Below are 16,903 nucleotides of genomic sequence, written 5' to 3' on the forward strand. Positions count from 1 at the left end.
ACGACTTGAACAGCATTCGGCCTTAGAGTTGTTGGGAAAATATCCAGTCAGGTCATTAAGAACATTCCATATCATTAAAATTATCTAGGAAGAAAACAAACACACAGGATTATTTCAGTGTAGTAGAATAAACTACTGCACTCAGTATAGGACAAAAATGACCCCTGATTTTTTTTTTTTTTTTTTTTACTTATGTGAAATAACCAAAGGTGATCAGTAGAAAAGCTAATTGTTTTCAGAACCAGCTAAAAAATTTAATAACAGCAAATACTACTCAAAAGCCAATGTGCATTCACTTTGTGTTTTTTTTGTTTTTGTTTTTGTCTTTTTTAGACAGTCTCTTTCTGTCGCCAAACTGGAGTGCAGCGGCACAATCTTGGCTAACTGCAACCTCTGCCTCCCAGGTCCAAGTGATTTTCCTGCCTCAGCCTCCCAAGTAGCTGGGATTACAGGCATGCACCACCATGCCTAGATAATTTTTGTATTTTTAGTAGAGACGGGGTCTCACCATGTTGGCCAGGATGATCTCGATCTCTTGGCCTCGTGATCTGCCCACTTCAGCCTCCCAAAGTGCTGGGATTACAGGCGTGAGCCACTGCGCCCAGCTTGCATTCACTTTGTATTCAGGCATTGTATAAGTGTTTACATGCATTATTTTATCAAATCCTTAAAAACCCTAGCCAAGCACAGTGGCTTATGTCTGTAATCTCAGCACTTTGGGAGGCCAAGCCAGGAGAATTGCTTGAGCCCAGGGATTCAAGACCAGGCTGGGCAACATTGCGAGACCCTATCTCCACAAAAAAAAAAAAAAAGAAGAAAGGAAAAAAATTCCCTTTTTTTGAGACAGAGTCTTGCTCTGTTGCCCAGGCTGGAGTGCAGTGGTGCAATCTCGGCTCACTGCAGCCTCTGCCTCCCAGGTTCCATTATTTTCCTGCCTCAGCCTAGTGGGTAGCTGGGATTACAAGCACATGCCACCACGCCTGGCTAATTTTCGTATTTTTAGTAGAGATGGGGGTTCGCCATGTTGGCCAGGCTGGTCTCAAACTCCTGACCTCAGGTGATCCATCCGCTTCAGCCTCCCAAAGTGCTGGGATTATAGGCATGAGTCACCATGCCCGGCCAAAAAATTATTTTTTATTTAATTAGCCTGGCATGGTGGCATGCACCTGTAGTCCCAGTTACTTGGAGACTGAGGTAAGAGGACTGCTTGAGCCTAGAAAGTCAAGGTGCAGTGAACCGTGATCATACCACTGCACTGCAGTCTGGGTGACAGAGAAAGACTCCCATTACAAACAAACAAACAAACAAACAAAAAACAATCCTTTGAGGCAAGTACTATTATTACTCTGACTTTACAAATGAGAAAACTGAGAGCCAGAGAAGATAAGCAACTTGCCTAGCTAATAAACAACAGAGCCAGGGTCTAACCCAAGGTAGATGACCCCACAGCATGTGCTTTCAATCTTGTGCTAGACTGCCTTCCAACAACAGCACACAGGACCATGCCTCTGCAAAGACTGATGGCCTGTTTACACCAAGGCATAGTTTTACATAATTTCATTAGGAAAGGTTAAAATATCAATGTTTGGCATTTCAAATTGAATCTAATTAGTATGTTATTACTGGTAATAAATGAGTAACATTACAAAATATAAGGGTTTTAAAACTATGAACTCTTCCAGCCTGACCACCTAATTGGTAATGACTTACAATACAATTCGTGAATACTGTGGGCCTTTTCAAAACAGAATATTTTAGGACTGGGAATGGTGGCTCATGCCTGTAATCCCAACACTTTGGGAGGCTGAGGCAGGAGGATTGCTTGAGCCCAGGAGTTCGAGACCAACCTGGACAACATAGTGAGACCCCTATTGCTACAAAAAAAAAAAAAAAATAGCCAGGTGTGGTGGCTCACACCTGTCATCCTACTCAGGAAGCTGAGCCAGGAGGATTGCTTGATCCTAGGGAGGTCAAAGCTGCAGTGAGCTATGATTGCATCACTGCATACCAGCCTGGGCAACAGAGCAGTCTCAGGAAAAAAAAAAAAGAGAGGGATGGAGACTGGATATCTTAGTAATAATACCGATTTTTCCACATAAATGAATTTTCCAGACAACCTAAGCTTACTCTTTAAATTCTAATACCTTTACATTTTAAATAACAATCTTTTAAAAATCTCTCTTTCCAGCTGGGCGCGGTGGCTCACACCTGTAATTCCAGCACTTTGGGAGGCCGAAGTGGGTAGATCACCTGAAGTCAGGGGTTCGAGACCAGCCTGGCCAACATGGCAAAACTCTGTCTCTACTGAAAATACAACAATTCACCGGGAGTGGTGGTGTGGGCTTGTAATCCCAGCTATTCAGGAGGCCGAGGCAGGAGAATCACTCGAACTGGGGAGGTGGAGGTTGCGGTGAGCCGAGATCATGCACTGCACTCCAGCCTGGGTGACAGAGCAAAACTCTGTCTCAAAAACTAAAATAAAAAATAAAAATCTCTCTTTCCCTTAAAGGAAGGAGATCTGTCCTATGTGAAAGGACAGTAAAGATTCCATCTCACCTGGGTTTGAGAAAAGGCCACTTCTGAAATCGTGTACAGATGTAGAAAAAGTTTCACATAGTAGAAATCAAAGACAGAATTCAGCATTTCAGTCCCTAATGTCATCATAGAGTATGCCCAAGCAATGGGTTTGATATTTAAAGGTGCCATTTTCCATGCAGAGGAACTCTTCTTCCCTTTGTTTAAAAAAAAAAAAAAAAAAAAAGGTTAAAATTCACTGTTTGCACACAGTAGTGGATGGGGGCCAAAACATTGCTGGCCAGTACTTAATTTTAGTTAAATAAGAGTCCAAACCTATGAGCTGTATGTCCCCAGATTTAACACCTGACTTCCTTATCTATTCACTCAATATTTTTTGAGATGCTCGCCAGGAAACCTAGTTTGCATAGAGTGTGATTCCTCCACTTATATTTTTATCTATCTCTTCAAACTTATAAAGTGGAATTTCAGCCTGGCCAACAGGGCAAAACCTCATCTCCACAAAAATACACAAAGTAGCTGGGCATGGTGGCACACACCTGTAGCCCCAGCTACTCAGGAGGCTGAGGCAGGAGAATTGCTTGAACGCTAGAAGCAGAGGTTGCAGTGAACTGAGATGGCACCGCTACAATCCAGCCTGGGCGACAGAGCAAGACTCCACCTCAAAAAATATATAAAATAAAGTGGGATTCATCCAAGAGCTTGGACATGATTAACTAGTGTCAAGGAGATATGTTTATGCCATTATTATCCTCCCTACTTGGTAGGGTGCAACAGAAACAGAACAACAAGGTGACAGCCTTTTGCTCAAGTCAAAAAGAAAGTAAGCCCCTCATCTTAGTATAAAGTTGTTCATTCAGTAGTACAGACTTGCATTTGAAGACTTATTCTTGCTCTTCTGTAGCTTTGACCACAAGGACATAACTACAATGGATACAGAAATAACACATTCTGATCCTTGCTGAGATCCTTGTACGGGCCTCTCTTAAATCTAGCCTATCGTCTTACCCTTTGATTTTTATAAGTGGAAAACAGGAAAAGGCTAACCCAGCAAGAGGAAGGCATAGATTCATCTTCCTTTCAATCTTGACTATAGTTTAAAGAGAATACCATGATCTTTCTGTTCTATTCTTGGCTTACTTGAATATTTGGCCAGGTCTGTGCATCTTACTGAGTCAGAAAACAGAAACGAATTCTGATAACTCAAAGGGTGTTACTTGCTTGAGTAATCCTTGGGCCTCTGTTTTAACTTTGTAGATCCAGGAACAGAATTAAGCAGATAGTTCGGTCTACATTGCCAAATTTCTTAGGGAAAAAGAGGGCAAGTCAGAAGGAAAAAGTGGGCATTTGGCTCAAATGACCAAATTATTTACGGTCTCTACACTTCACTTTGCACCAAGTAGCCCCAAGAATGATTATAATTCTGCTGGGTATGGTGGTGCAGACCTGTAGTCCTAGCTATTCAGGAGGCTGAGGTGGGTGGATTGGTTGAGCCCAGGAGTTTGAGGCTTCAATGAGCTATGATCTTGCCACTGTACTTTAGCCTGGGCAACAGAACAATACCCTGTCTCAAATTAAAAAAAAAAAAAAAAAAGACTCTAGTTCTATGAGTGGCAGGGTCCTAGAATGATCAAAAATGGGTTATCAAACCCATATGCATACCAAGCATTGTCTACAGAATAAAGAATGTTTTGTCCACATGTGTACTTGTATTCTTAAAATGTTTGTAGCTTCTGCTGTAATGATTAAAAGTACAAATCTGATTGTTTTCATCATGATGCAGTTCCCAAACCCTTCAAAACTACTATTGTGTGGAGACCAGCCAACATTTTTGACTTTAAAAGTAATTCTCAGATTTCAAAATGCTGGGAACTACCAGTGAAAACTTCACTTTAAGTTCATCCCTGAGAATGAAGACTGAGGCTAGAGGTTGCTTGGTTACTAAAAGAGTCAAAAACAAGGGAGACAGTAGAACCAAAAGCCAAGACACAAATTTAGCCTACCAAAACCTAGGGACTCTTGTTTTTCTTAGTTTTATTTCAGGTATGCTAAAACAAGAAGCATGCTGCACCTTTCTAATCTGATCTATCATTATGTCGCATGGCAGGTATTTGTAAACTTACAATTCTGCAAAAGGCCATAAGCTTTCTGAGAGTTGAATTCAATTTTTTTTTCAAAGATTTAAGTTAAGTACCCAGCCCGTCTGAAACATAAGAATATAAGGTTTTAATCGCACTGTGAAAAACTCTACAGTCTGAACTTCTTGGCCAGGCACGGTGGCTCATGCCTGTAATCCCAGCACTTTGGGAGGCCGAGGTGGGCAGATCACTTGAGGTCAAGAGTTTGAGATCAGCCTGGCCAACACAGTGGAATCCGTCTCTACTAAAAATACAAAAATTAGCCAGGTGTGGTGGCAGATGCCTGTAATCCCAGCTACGTGGGAGGCTGAGGCAGGAGAATGTTTGAACCTGAGAGGTGGAGGTTGCAATGAGCCAAGATCGTGCCACTGCACTCTAGCCTGGGCAACAGAGAAACTGTTTCAAAAACAAAACAAAAACAACAAAACAACAAAACAAACAAACAAACAAACAAGTCTACAGTCTGAACTTTTCTTTGTTTTTACATATTGTGTGAAGTAAAAATCTTTCTTATTTCCTTCTGCAAAAGGAGCCATTAATATTTTGCTTTAGATTACTGTCATCATAGTAAATGCTTATTTCTGTAAGTATCAAACTGAAAATCACCACTTACAATTTTTTTAAAGCCCCCATTGCTACCTAAAAACTCTTCTTACATGACTTTACTATAGTAATAAAACACAAGAAAAGAGCATTTTATCTTTACAACCAAAGACAAAGGATTTCTGAATCTGATCTTATTTATCACAAAATATTTCATATAGAAAACTTAAAAAGTTGGCCAGGCATGGTGACTCAGGCCTGTAATCCCAGCATTTTGGGAGGCTGAGACAGGCAGATTGTTTGAGCCCAGGAGTTCAAGACCAACCTGGGCAACATGGCGAAAACCTGTCTCAACAGAGAATACAAAAATTAGCCAGGTGTGGTAGCACATGCCTGTAGTCCCGGCTACTAGGGAGGCTGAGGTAGGAGGATCACCTGAGCCCTGGAAGGTTGAAGCTTCAGTGAGCTGTGATAGCGCCACTGTACTCCAGCCTGGGTGACAGAGTGAGATCTTGTCTCAAAAACAAACAAACAAACAAACAAAAAGACTTAAATAGTAGCAAAATGGTGCAATGGTTAGTTAGGCTGGGCAAGTTCATTAAATAACGGTGAATTATTATGAACACCATAAATTCTCCTTTTGGAATCAACTTGGGTAGTTACTTACTAACCTATCAAACCAAATAATATTAATGTTGCTGAAGAGGTTACTTATGATTGCTTCTAAACTATGACTAAGGAGACTCTAAAAGAACAATGGAAACTCCTCCAAATTTAGCACTGAAAATTGACACCAGTTTTTCAATGCAATTTTCGTTCAAGATTTTCCAGGGGAAAAGAAGTTTTCTTAAATAGTGTCCTTAAAAAGAACCCAATAACATACCAAAAGACATAAAGTTTGTGGGGTTTTTTTGCTTTTTTAAACTATCGATAACTTTATTTATTTACTTATTTATTTTTTTCGAGAGGAAGTCTCACTCTGTTGCCCAGGCTGCAGTGTAGTGGCATGATATCAGCTCACTGCAACCTCTGCCTCCCAGGTTCAAGTGATACTCCTGCCTCGGCCTCCCGAGTAGCTGGGATTCCAGGCGTGTGCCACCACGTCCAGCTAATTTTTGTATTTTTACTAGAGATGGGGTTTCATCATGTTGCCCAGGCTGGTCTCGAACTCCTGACCTCGTGATCTGCCCACCTAGGCCTCTCAAAGTGCTGAGATGACAGGTGTGAGCCACCTCGCCTGGCCCCCAATAACTTTAATTCTCCGTATCTTTCTTTTCTTTTCATTTTTAAAGGAGAATTGTTCATTGGGCGCAGTGGCTCACACCTGTAATCCCAGCACTTTGGAAGGCTGAGGCAGGCGGATCACTTGAGGCCAGGAATTTCAGACCAGCCTGGCCAACATGGCTAAACCCTGACTCTACTAAAAACACAAAAATTAGCTGAATGTGGTGGCACATGCCTGTAATTCCAGCTACTCAGGAGACTGAGGCACGAGAATCACTTGAACCCGGGAGGCGGAGGTGACAGTGAGCAGAGATGGTGCCACTGCACTCCAGCCTGGGCCACATGGTGAGACTCTGAAAAAGAAAAAAAATGGAGAATTGTTAAAGAACATTTCAATATGCATTTGAAGTTAAAATGAGCTTGTTTTCCATGGAGTAAACAGCCAGAACTTTCAACCTTGCAGCTGAGTGATAAGAATCAAGCAGGGGGCCGGGACACGGTGGCTCACGCCTGTAATCCCAGCACTTTGGGAGGCCAAGGTAGGTGGATCGCCTGAGGTCAGGGGTTCAAATCCAGCCTGGCCAACGTGGTAAAACCCTGTCTCTACTAAAAATACAAAAATCAGCCGGGTGTGGTGGTGGGCGCCTGTAATCCCAGCTACTTGGGAGGCTGAGGCAGGAGAACTGTTTGAATCTGGGAGGCAGAGGTTGCAGCGAGCCAAGATCACACGATTGCACTCCAGCCTGGGATACAAGCGTGAGACTTTAAAATAATAATAATAATAATAATCATGCAGGGGCATGATTCTAGCCCTAGCCTGTTAGCTTCCACAAATCACATTGGCAATTCCTAAACCCAACTTGCTCTCTTTCCAAAGGACTCTATCTGTAGTGATTAAGATAGTTTGTTTTAAGTGATCTTATTTGAACTCTGAATATCTCGATCTGAATATGGACAACTAGGGCAGTAGAAGAGGCTTTACAGGGGACCTCACTTTCTTTTTTCTTTTTCTTTCTTTTCTTTTTTTTTGTTTGAGACAGAGTCTCACTCTATTGCCCAGGCTGGAGTATAGTGTCACGGGCTCTGATCACTGCAACCTCTGCCTCTGAGGTTCCAGGGATTCTTGTGCCTTGGCCTCCCTTGTAGCTGGGATTACAGGCTTGCACCACCACTCCTGGCTAATTTTTGTATTTTTAGTAGAGACTAGCCACCTTATTGGCCAGGCTAGTCTTAAACTCCCAACCTCAGGTGATTCGCCCGCCTTGGCTTCCCAAAGAGCTGGGATTACAGGCAGGAGCCACTGCACCCAGCCCTTTTTTCTTTTTTTTTTTTTTTGAGACAGGGTCTTGCTCTGCTGTCACCTATCATAGCTCATCATAACTTCGAACTCCTGGGCTCAAGCAATTCTCCCACCTCAGCCTCCCAAGTAGCTGGGACTACAGGTGCGCCAGTAACATTTTGCCTTTTTGAAGAAAGGGATTTGTGAGTTTACCATTCCTCTTTTATTATTATTATTACTCCCTAACAGTGTTATTCCTTCTACATTTTTTGCTTGGCATCCTACTGTAAGAAAGAGCTTTCTTTTCTCTCCCATTTATTTAAATCAGTATGGACTCACGGATTCTTTCTTCTTTTATTCAGTGGGTTATAATCCATTCCTATGATTATTTATTGTGGTGCTCATAATTGGTCCTCAAGGGTACTTGCACTTTTACAGTATAGGTCACAAGCGCACAGTCTTACATTTAAAATGAGCACAAAACACTTGCTTTCGGGGTCTCTTTTTGATTCAGATAGCTCTGTGAGCAAGGCAAACAATCATCTTTCCTGTAAACTCTTTGCCAAAAGGCTTCTCTGCTGGTACTGAGTATGGCGAGAACTCTAGGTTTTCTCACTCTAGGTCCCTTGTGCTTTCCACTCTATTCAGCAGTCTCCTTTAAGGACTGAAGGGTAAAACTTCAGGTAACAACTCCACAGTGGGAGGTCTCGTCCTTGGCAAGATTTCTCCAGAGTAGCCTACAGCCTGTGCTATAAGATAACCCTGGAGTCAACTGCTGTTTGATACAGCATCAGCATGAGGTTAGGGTACGCTGATTTGAGCAAAGATGGGAGGTAGAGAGACACCCTGAATTTTATTACCCACAACAATTATTTAGGATGAGTTTTTCCCCTCTTCAAATTACCCAAGTCCTTGTTGTTTTATACAGAAAGACAAAAGTAGCTTGAGTCTATAATTCCTTCCCTACAATTTCCCTTATTTTTAATGTGCAAGTGCTTAAAAAGCAAGATCACAGAAGGGTTTATAACAAAAAGCCAAAGTCCCCAGCCTCAACTCACACCTCCTCTTAGGAAAACTTTTTTTTTTTTTTTTTCCAGACGGAGTTTCGCTCCTTTTGCCCAGGCTGGAGTGCAATGGTGCGATCTTGGCTCACTGCAACCTCCGCCTCCCGGGTTTCAAGCAATTCTCCTGCCTCAGCCTTCCAAGTAGTTGGGATTACAGGCATGCGCCACCATGCCCGGCTAATTTTGTATTTTTAGTAGAGATGGGGGTTTCTCCAAGTTGGTCAGGCTGGTCTCGAACTCCCGACCTCAGGTGATCCGCCCGCCTCGGTCTTCCAAAATGCTAGATTACAGGCGTGAGCCACCGCGTCCGGCCTCGGAAAACTCTTAACTGCTTCCCATTTTTAGTTCTGGCAGCTCTCTCCATATTTGTGGAAACGATTTATTGGATTATCAATGTAAGGTATTATCTGTCGACTCACTGCTAAAATAGATCAGGATTTAACTAACACTCCTCTCCACCTCTTCCCTCTTTCCGAATTTCTAACAGTTTATTACCTTATGTTCTAGAGATAATCTTTCAATTATATACTTAAACCTCGATTTTTTTGTTTCGTTGCTCAAAGTTAGCTAGATATTGGACCTGCTGTCTTCCATCAGCTGCAATTTTACCTTTACGTCAAGGTTGAGAACATTGACCTTCAGGTCTGTCATCCTGCTTAAGAGTTTCCGTGCTTTGTCTGTAAGATGGTGCTAAAAGCTTTACTCATGAGCAGTATTTGCTGGGTTATGTCGGTGGAGGACAGTGTGCTCTGCCTTGCTGGCTACTAAGTGCTGGGGCTGCAGCCTGACCCCTCCAGGTGCAATGCCACGTCCCCAGATGCTTAACTTGTGGTCTAGAGGTACCTTTTAAAAATCGTTGCAACCCTGCTTACAATTTTCCCCCTCCAAGTGGACAGCTTCGGGCATCCCTCACTGCCCCAGATTCTCAACGGGGTCTGGCGCCCACCGTTTTAGGGAGCGTAATTCCCAGAGCTCAGATGTCAACGAGACAAGAGCTACCGCTCAGTGGGCGTTTTCTCAGCCCTAAACTCCCGATCGACTCCGAGTCTCCTTGCCGGACCCGGAGCAAATCTCAGAGTCAACATGCGAGAAGCGGCAGCCGGGCGGCGGACCTCCGGCTTCCGGCACCCTCGCGCTTCCCGCCGGCACGAAGGACGCCTCTCGACAACCGCCCGCCTCTCAGAGGCCGAAGTCCTAGGCCCTCCGGCCTGCGCTGCCTGTCCACGGACGCGCTGGCCTCGGGACACCCACCAAAGCGGCAGGACTCGCCTCCGCCAGCTCCACAGCCCGGAACCCAGAACGCGCTCGTAGGAGCCGCACAGCGCAGATCAGGGGGCGGGCTTTCGGCCGCACCCCTTCACTGTTTCCCCGCCTTCTTTGTTTATTCGGGGCCCGTCACTGGCTGCTTGGCCTCGAAACCGGGCGAGCCGCGGGTCTTTGGAGAGACGCGATTGGACGAAGTCCCTGTCGCTCGGCCAGCGGCCCGCTCGCGATTGGTTGAGAAGCCGCCGGGGGTTTGAATCGCATCCCCGGCCGGGGAGGGTTCTGCCAAAGTGCCACGTTGGGCCCGGCGGCGGCGTGAAGACCGGCGGCAGCGTGAGAACCTGGCTCCCTACGTTCGCGCCGTAACGCCCGGCCATTGGGGCCGTTGGGAGGCGCTAGGCGAGTCGAAGCAGCCGGCCGGTCGGCGGCGGTCGCCGGCGGGAACGGGGCTGAGGCGGCGCGGCGGAGCCTGGGCGGCGGCGCGTCCCGCCCGAGGGCGGCTCTGGCTGAGGGCGGAGGGGCCGGGGAAGAGCCCGGGGCAGCGGCTGAGGCGGGACGGCGGCGGCGGGGACCGTTGCCCCTAGAGGACCCAGCCGAGATGCTGGCGGAAAACCTGGTGGAGGAGTTTGAAATGAAGGAGGACGAGCCGTGGTACGACCACCAGGACCTCCAGCAAGGTGAGGGCGGGGGCGCCCCGCGGGCGGTCGGGCGGCGGCGGCGGCCTGGCCCGGGAGGCCCCCGCTGCGAAACTGTTAAAAAGTTGCTTTTTCTGGCGGCTGAGGATGCAGGTGCCGGGAAGGGCTCGGGCTCACCTGGCGGCGGGGCCGGCCGTGCCCGTGGATCCCGCCCGCGGGAAGCCTCGGCGCGGGGCCCACGGCCCTGCTAATAATGCGCAGTTGAATATCAGCCCCGAGGCGCATGGGGGCCAGGGACGCGCCAGGCGCCGTTTTAAGGGCTTTCCGTGGATTAGCTAGTTTAATCCTCACTGCATTCCTCCGAGGCAGACCGGGTGAGCCAGTGTGTCCCGCAGTAAGTGGCAGAGCCCGAGAAGCCGCCCCCTCGCAGGCTGTGTAGCCCAGCGCCTTTCTTGGCCAGCACGGAGGGCCGGCTGCTGCAGGTGGTAGTGGTTTTGCGATGTAGCGGGAGCTGTGCGCTCTGCGCCGTAACTCTAGGAGACAGTAACTTTTAAAAAATTTATTAATGTTTGAGGGTACATAGTAGGTGTATCTATTTATGGGGTACGTGAGATGTTTGGATACAGGCACGCAGTGTGAAATAAGCACGTGATGGAGAACGGGGCGTCCATCCCTTCCAGCATTTATCCATTGAGGTACAAACAATCCAATTACACTGAGAGTAACTTTTGTTATCCCATTTTCCAGATGAGGAAAGCGGAGGTTGAAACGGTTAAGTGGCTTGCCTAAAGCTAAGTGGGGGAGGGAGTGTTTTTTGAACCCACACACTCAAAAGGAGGAGTTGTAGTCACTCCTCAAACCCCCATCCCTTCCTTACCATCCTAGTTAACAGTTTTTTTTCAGTTGGGAATTAAGCTGTTACGCATAGTTCACCAGATGCCCGTTGAAATGACAGAAGAGCGCTTCTACCTCTGCCACTTTTCTTCAGTTTGCATGCCAGCTTTCACTTAGAAATAGGCCTGCCGATGGTGTCTCCAGAGAACAATCATAGAGCAGCCAACACTTTGGCTAATACTAATAGCAGGAGCTAGCAATTGGGGAACACTTTTGATGTGCCTAACACTGATAGGCCCATAACAGAGTTGCTCATTTATCTCCCAGTAACACAATAGAGGTGATAATGTTGGGGAGCGCTAGGGTTCCCCTTAAGACTCGAGAGCAAACATTCTTAACCGCTATACTGAACACTGTGAATAATCCTCAGGAATTTTTCCCGGCATCTTTGGTTTCTGCAATTCTATGTAAATGCTTTCAGCTCTAATCTTGCAGTGAAAATTAACATCTCATTTAGTTAAATATTAAATGATGATGATGCTTGTTCATGCTAACCACTGAACATGGCAGAAGGAAACAGTGTAGACTTGAATAACTCAGAAAAGGAAAATAAAATGAGCACCTCTTTTGGAGGAAGATAATTTCTTAAATTAACATGCAATCACTTTAACCAAAGTAATTCACCTTTATTACGCTTATAGAGTCCAAGCTGCTTAGTGGTTGCAGTGCAGTGTTTGGTGGCATCATCTTTATGTCCAAAGGACAAATTTCTCATACATTTTAACAAACCTGTTTTCAGATTTCCCCATAGGGATTGATGGCCTAGTTTGATAGTTTCTCCAGGATTTGTGAGGCAACCACTGTGCCATTGCAGTATTTCCCTATAATTTAATTTGTATTATCACAACTAAATATTTTTCTTTCCTGTATTTAAGAAGCATAGGCCGGGTGCGGTGGCTCACGCCTGTAATCCCAACACTTTGGGAGGCCGCGGCGGGTGGATCACAAGATCAGGAGTTTGAGCCCAGCCTGACCAACAAGGTGAAACCCCGTCTCTACTAAAAATACAAAAATTAGCCAGGCGTGCCTATAATTAGCATGTGCCTGTAATCCCAGCTACTCAGGAGACTGAGGCAGGAGAATTGCTTGAATACAGAAGGCGGAGGTTGCAGTGAGCCAAGATGGCGCCGCGGCACTCCAGCCTGGAGACTCGGTCTTAAAAAAAAAAAAAAAAAAATTTAAGAAGCATAAATCCTTAAGGGTATAGAGGGGGCAGGTTCTTTTTTCTGGTATTTCCAGCATCTAGCATAATACTTGGCACATACTGGAAGCTCGATTTTAGTATTTGTTGAACTGCACTGAAGCACTAGCACAGAAGTGTTTTCATGGCTCTCTTCCATCAGGTGCCTTAGTCCACGCTGCGTTCTCCCACTGTTGGAGGTTGTTTGGAACAACGAGCTGTAACACTTCAGTCTATCAAGCAGCAAGTGCAGCGTGTCAGGGTTACACGTGGAATCCTCTTTAACCTCTGATCAAAATAAAGTCATCAACTCTTCAAGTTTAACGTTAAAAACACAGGTCTGGCCAGGCGCGGTGGCTCACGCCTGTAATCCCAGCACTTTGGGAGGCCGAGGCAGGTGGATCACGAGGTCAGGAGAACGAGACCATCCTGGCTAACACGGTGAAACCCTGTCTCCACTAAAAATACAAAAAATAAAAAATTAGCCGGGCATGGTGGTGGGCGCCTGTAGTCCCAGCTACTTGGGAGGCTAAGGCAGGAGAATGGCGTGAACCCGGGAGGTGGAGCTTGCAGTAAGCCAAGATCGCACCACTGCACTCCAGGCTCGGCGACAGAGTGAGACTCCGTCTCAAAAAAAAAAAAAAAAATTTAAAAAACCACAGGTCTGGGTTGGGTGCAGTGGCTCATGCCTGTAATCCCAGCACTTTGGGAGGCTGAGGCGGGCGTATCACCTGAGGCCAGGAGTTCGAGACCAGCCTGGCCAACATGGTGAAACTCCATCTCTACTAAAAATACAAAATTAGCTGGGCGTGGTGGCAGCCCCCTGTAATCCTAGCTACTCGGGAGGCTGAGGCAGGAGAATTGCTTGAAACTGGGAGGCGGAGTTGCAGTGAGCTGAGATAATGCCATTGCACTCCAGCCTGGATGGTAAGAACGAAACTCTGTCTAAAAACACACACATACACACACACAGAGGTCTGAACCTCTTTACTGCCAGTTGCATTTCTGTGTTTTCCAAAGGGCTGCTACCTTATCACAGTGGACTTTGACATACCCCTCTATGTCATAACCAACTATATGGAGTATGAATAGAAGATGTGAAATTCCAACAATTATAACTTGTGAATATGGCCTGTCAAAGAATAAAGGCTACAGTGTGAATAAAAGGGTATTCTTTCCCCAGTTTTGCTAAATTATATGTTAACTCCTAAACTTTTAACAGATTTTAAAACTTGTTCATTTCTCAAAAATGTATTATCTGCTCTTTGCCAGGTATTCGCCTAGGCACTGGGGCCACAGCACCTCCCCACGTTTGGATAGGCAGGATTCCTACTCCCATAGAGTGAATGTTCCAGGAATCTGTTCACTAGAGAAGCCTGGAGGTGCTGCCTCATGGGATGTGCCCACTGGAGCGCCTCGTACGTTGTAGGCCCTCAGTAGACTCTTGCTGCTGAATTAAGTTTGGGAGCAGGTCTGTCCTGTTAAACAGATTATTCAGCAGGTCTAGTGGGATTTTATGTGCAGGCATCTGTCCATTTTTTAACATCCTCATTATTACTGAGTGAGGCTTATTTGGAGAGAACTGCTGAAATTTTTTTTTTTTTTTGAGGTGGAGTCTCGCTCTGTCCCCAGGCTGGAGTGCAGTGGCACACTCTCGGCTCACTGCAGTCTCCGCCTCCCAGGTTCAAGCCATTCTCTTGCCTTAGCCTCCCAAGTAGCTGGGATTACAGGCACGCGCCACCACACCCATTTAATTTATGTATTTTTAGTAGAGATGGGGTTTCACCATGTTGGCCAGGATGGTCTCGATCTCCTGACCTTGTGATCTACCCGCCTCAGCCTCCCAAAGTGCTGAGATTACAGGCGTGAACCACCACACCTGGCCAGAAAACAACTTTTAATGATCCTGTTCTCAAACTCTTACAACTACAAAATGTTTTCCTTTAGTAGTGGAAGCCATGAGCTAAATAGATTGAATCTTTGTATCAAAGTTTCCTATGGTATCCTTTTTTAAATTGAAATTGCTGGAAAATTCTAACCTCAGTAAACTCTGGTCTGCTATTCATACCTTGTTAGAAACATGTAAAGCTTTTTTGTGTAGGCAGGAGGAGAAAACCCTTTGCTGTTACGAAACACTTTGATGAAGAGACTGTCTTTTGTCAGAGGGCTGAGTTGGCTCAATAGGAATACTGACAATAATCTCTGTGGGTAAGATATTTTCTGGGACAGCAGGAGCCTTCAGTTTAGGTAATGATGGTGCTTGCTTTGAAACATGCCCCTGAGAACAAGGTGGAAGGACTTCAGAGACTGGATTTTCTTTTAAACCAGCTGCTATTGTCATTTGGTGAGCTGTGCAAACTTAGAATAAGGATTCAGGTTTCTGTTATGTGGATCAGTAAATGAACTCTTAGTTTAAAGGAATCCTAAAATTTCAGGATGAGTACATCCTCCTTGTGTACAACTATTTTGCTGAATCACTGTTTGGAGGGTTATTAAAACTGACACCATTTTTCTTGATATTTATATTCAGGTTTTCTGCTTTCCCAATTATAGTAACGTTGGCAACAGGAGTTAAACAGAAGCATCACTAAATGACGCATTTGACTTTGTAATAGGAAAAACTTTCAGCCTTAATATTAGTGAATTACTCCTACAGACTACCAGCCAACATTGGAATATGTTTTTTTTTTTAAATAAACTAAAGTAAAATGGGAAAAATATCACGGTGGGTTTTAAAGTTTTCAAAATTCTGGAAGAAAGGTTCTTTAAAAAAATTACTTGGCTGCCAGTACTAATTTTTTGCCTAAAGTATAGAGCTGAGTATCTGTTTAAAGCTAACAGTTTACACCATTAAAAATATATTATTACCTGCAAAGACTCATTAGTGAAAGAATATTCAACATATGAAGGTATTGATATGTTGCAATTCTCAAGCCTGCAATAAATCTATGATGTTTTTAGTAGTTGCCTAAGCCAGGCCAGTTCAATAGGATTTAGAAAAGACCCTCTTAATGAAAATTCTTTTTGTAATCCTGTAGAGATGAACAGGTGTACAAAGCTTCGAAACTATATTATTTCCTTTTCTTTTGTGCCTCAATTAAAACTGTAAGGGACATTCAATATTCTATTCCCTCCACTAATTATTTAGAAAACCTTAGGCTTACTGCCAGCTTTTGGCTTCTTTCGGCTATGGAAGCCAGCTGCTATTCAACAGGAAATGAACTTTTTTTAAAGACAAAAAAAGTCCGGTGTCTTTAAGCTAACAGATGAAGTAATATCCTATTATACAGTGTGACTTCACAGGAGCTTTCTTGTAGTTGAGACTGGTTAAAATTCTGTCCTTAACAGCCTATGAAATATTTAGGAGATTGAGACTTCAGGTTTCTGAGCCAGGTTGGTGCTTTGTTTTACTGGAAATAAGAATTGAGATAAGGACAAGCCTCAAATTCTTTTTTGTTTGCTATCTACTAAAGAGTGCTGTCCTTGGCATCTTTTTCTGCAGGAGCAGGGAAGAGGTTCCTGGCTGCTCTTAAGTAGCACAGGTAGTTCCATAATTGAATGAAAGTGGTTGGTGATAGTCTTAAGTCAGTCTTGATTCTTGGAGAGGTTTTGGCCCAGTTGGGTTTTTTTGTTTTTTTTTTTTTTTCCTGCTAAGAGACGAGGGCCTGCTATGTTGCCCATGCTGGTCTCGAACTCTTGGGCTCAAACAGTCCTTCCGCCTCGGCATCCCAAAATGCTGAGATTGTGTCTGGAATTGATGGATTCTTGGTCTCACTGACTTCAAGAATGAAGCCACGGACCCTCACGGTGAGTGTTATACAGTTCTTAAAGATGGTGTGTCCAGAGTTTTTTCCTTCAGACGTTCAGATGTGTCTGGAGCTTCTTCCTTCTGGTGGATTCGTGGTCTCGCCGTCAGGAGTGAAGCTGCAGACCTTCATGGTGAGTGTTACAGCTCACAAAGGCAGCTTAGACCCAAAGAGTGAGCAGCCGCAAGATTTATTGCAAAGAGCGAAAGAACAAAGCTTCCACAGTATGGAAGGTGACCCAAGCGGGTTGCCACTGGGGGCTCTGGCACCCTGCTTTTATCCCTTATCTGGCCCCACCCACAATCTGCTGATTGGTCTACTTTACAGAGAGCTGATTGGTCC

At 44.9% G+C, this 16,903-nt stretch overlaps 1 protein-coding gene across 3 annotated transcripts in view; it reads left to right on the forward strand.

Moving 5' to 3' along the window:
* Positions 1 to 9,418: 9,418 nt before the first annotated feature.
* Positions 9,419 to 16,903, forward strand: part of CDR2 (cerebellar degeneration related protein 2) — a 32,198-nt gene continuing 24,713 nt past the window's right edge. The window contains exon 1 of one of the 3 annotated variants that reach the window (XM_025371324.1): positions 9,419 to 10,723. In XM_025371324.1, the coding sequence (XP_025227109.1) occupies positions 10,645 to 10,723 (79 nt within the window). In that variant the 5' untranslated portion in view covers positions 9,419 to 10,644. The remainder of the gene's footprint in view (positions 10,724 to 16,903) is intronic. The other 2 variants (XM_025371326.1, XM_025371325.1) reach the window with 2 other exon arrangements.

Source organism: Theropithecus gelada, chromosome 20 (genome assembly GCF_003255815.1).
Source record: "Theropithecus gelada isolate Dixy chromosome 20, Tgel_1.0, whole genome shotgun sequence".
Taxonomy (NCBI): domain Eukaryota; kingdom Metazoa; phylum Chordata; class Mammalia; order Primates; family Cercopithecidae; genus Theropithecus; species Theropithecus gelada.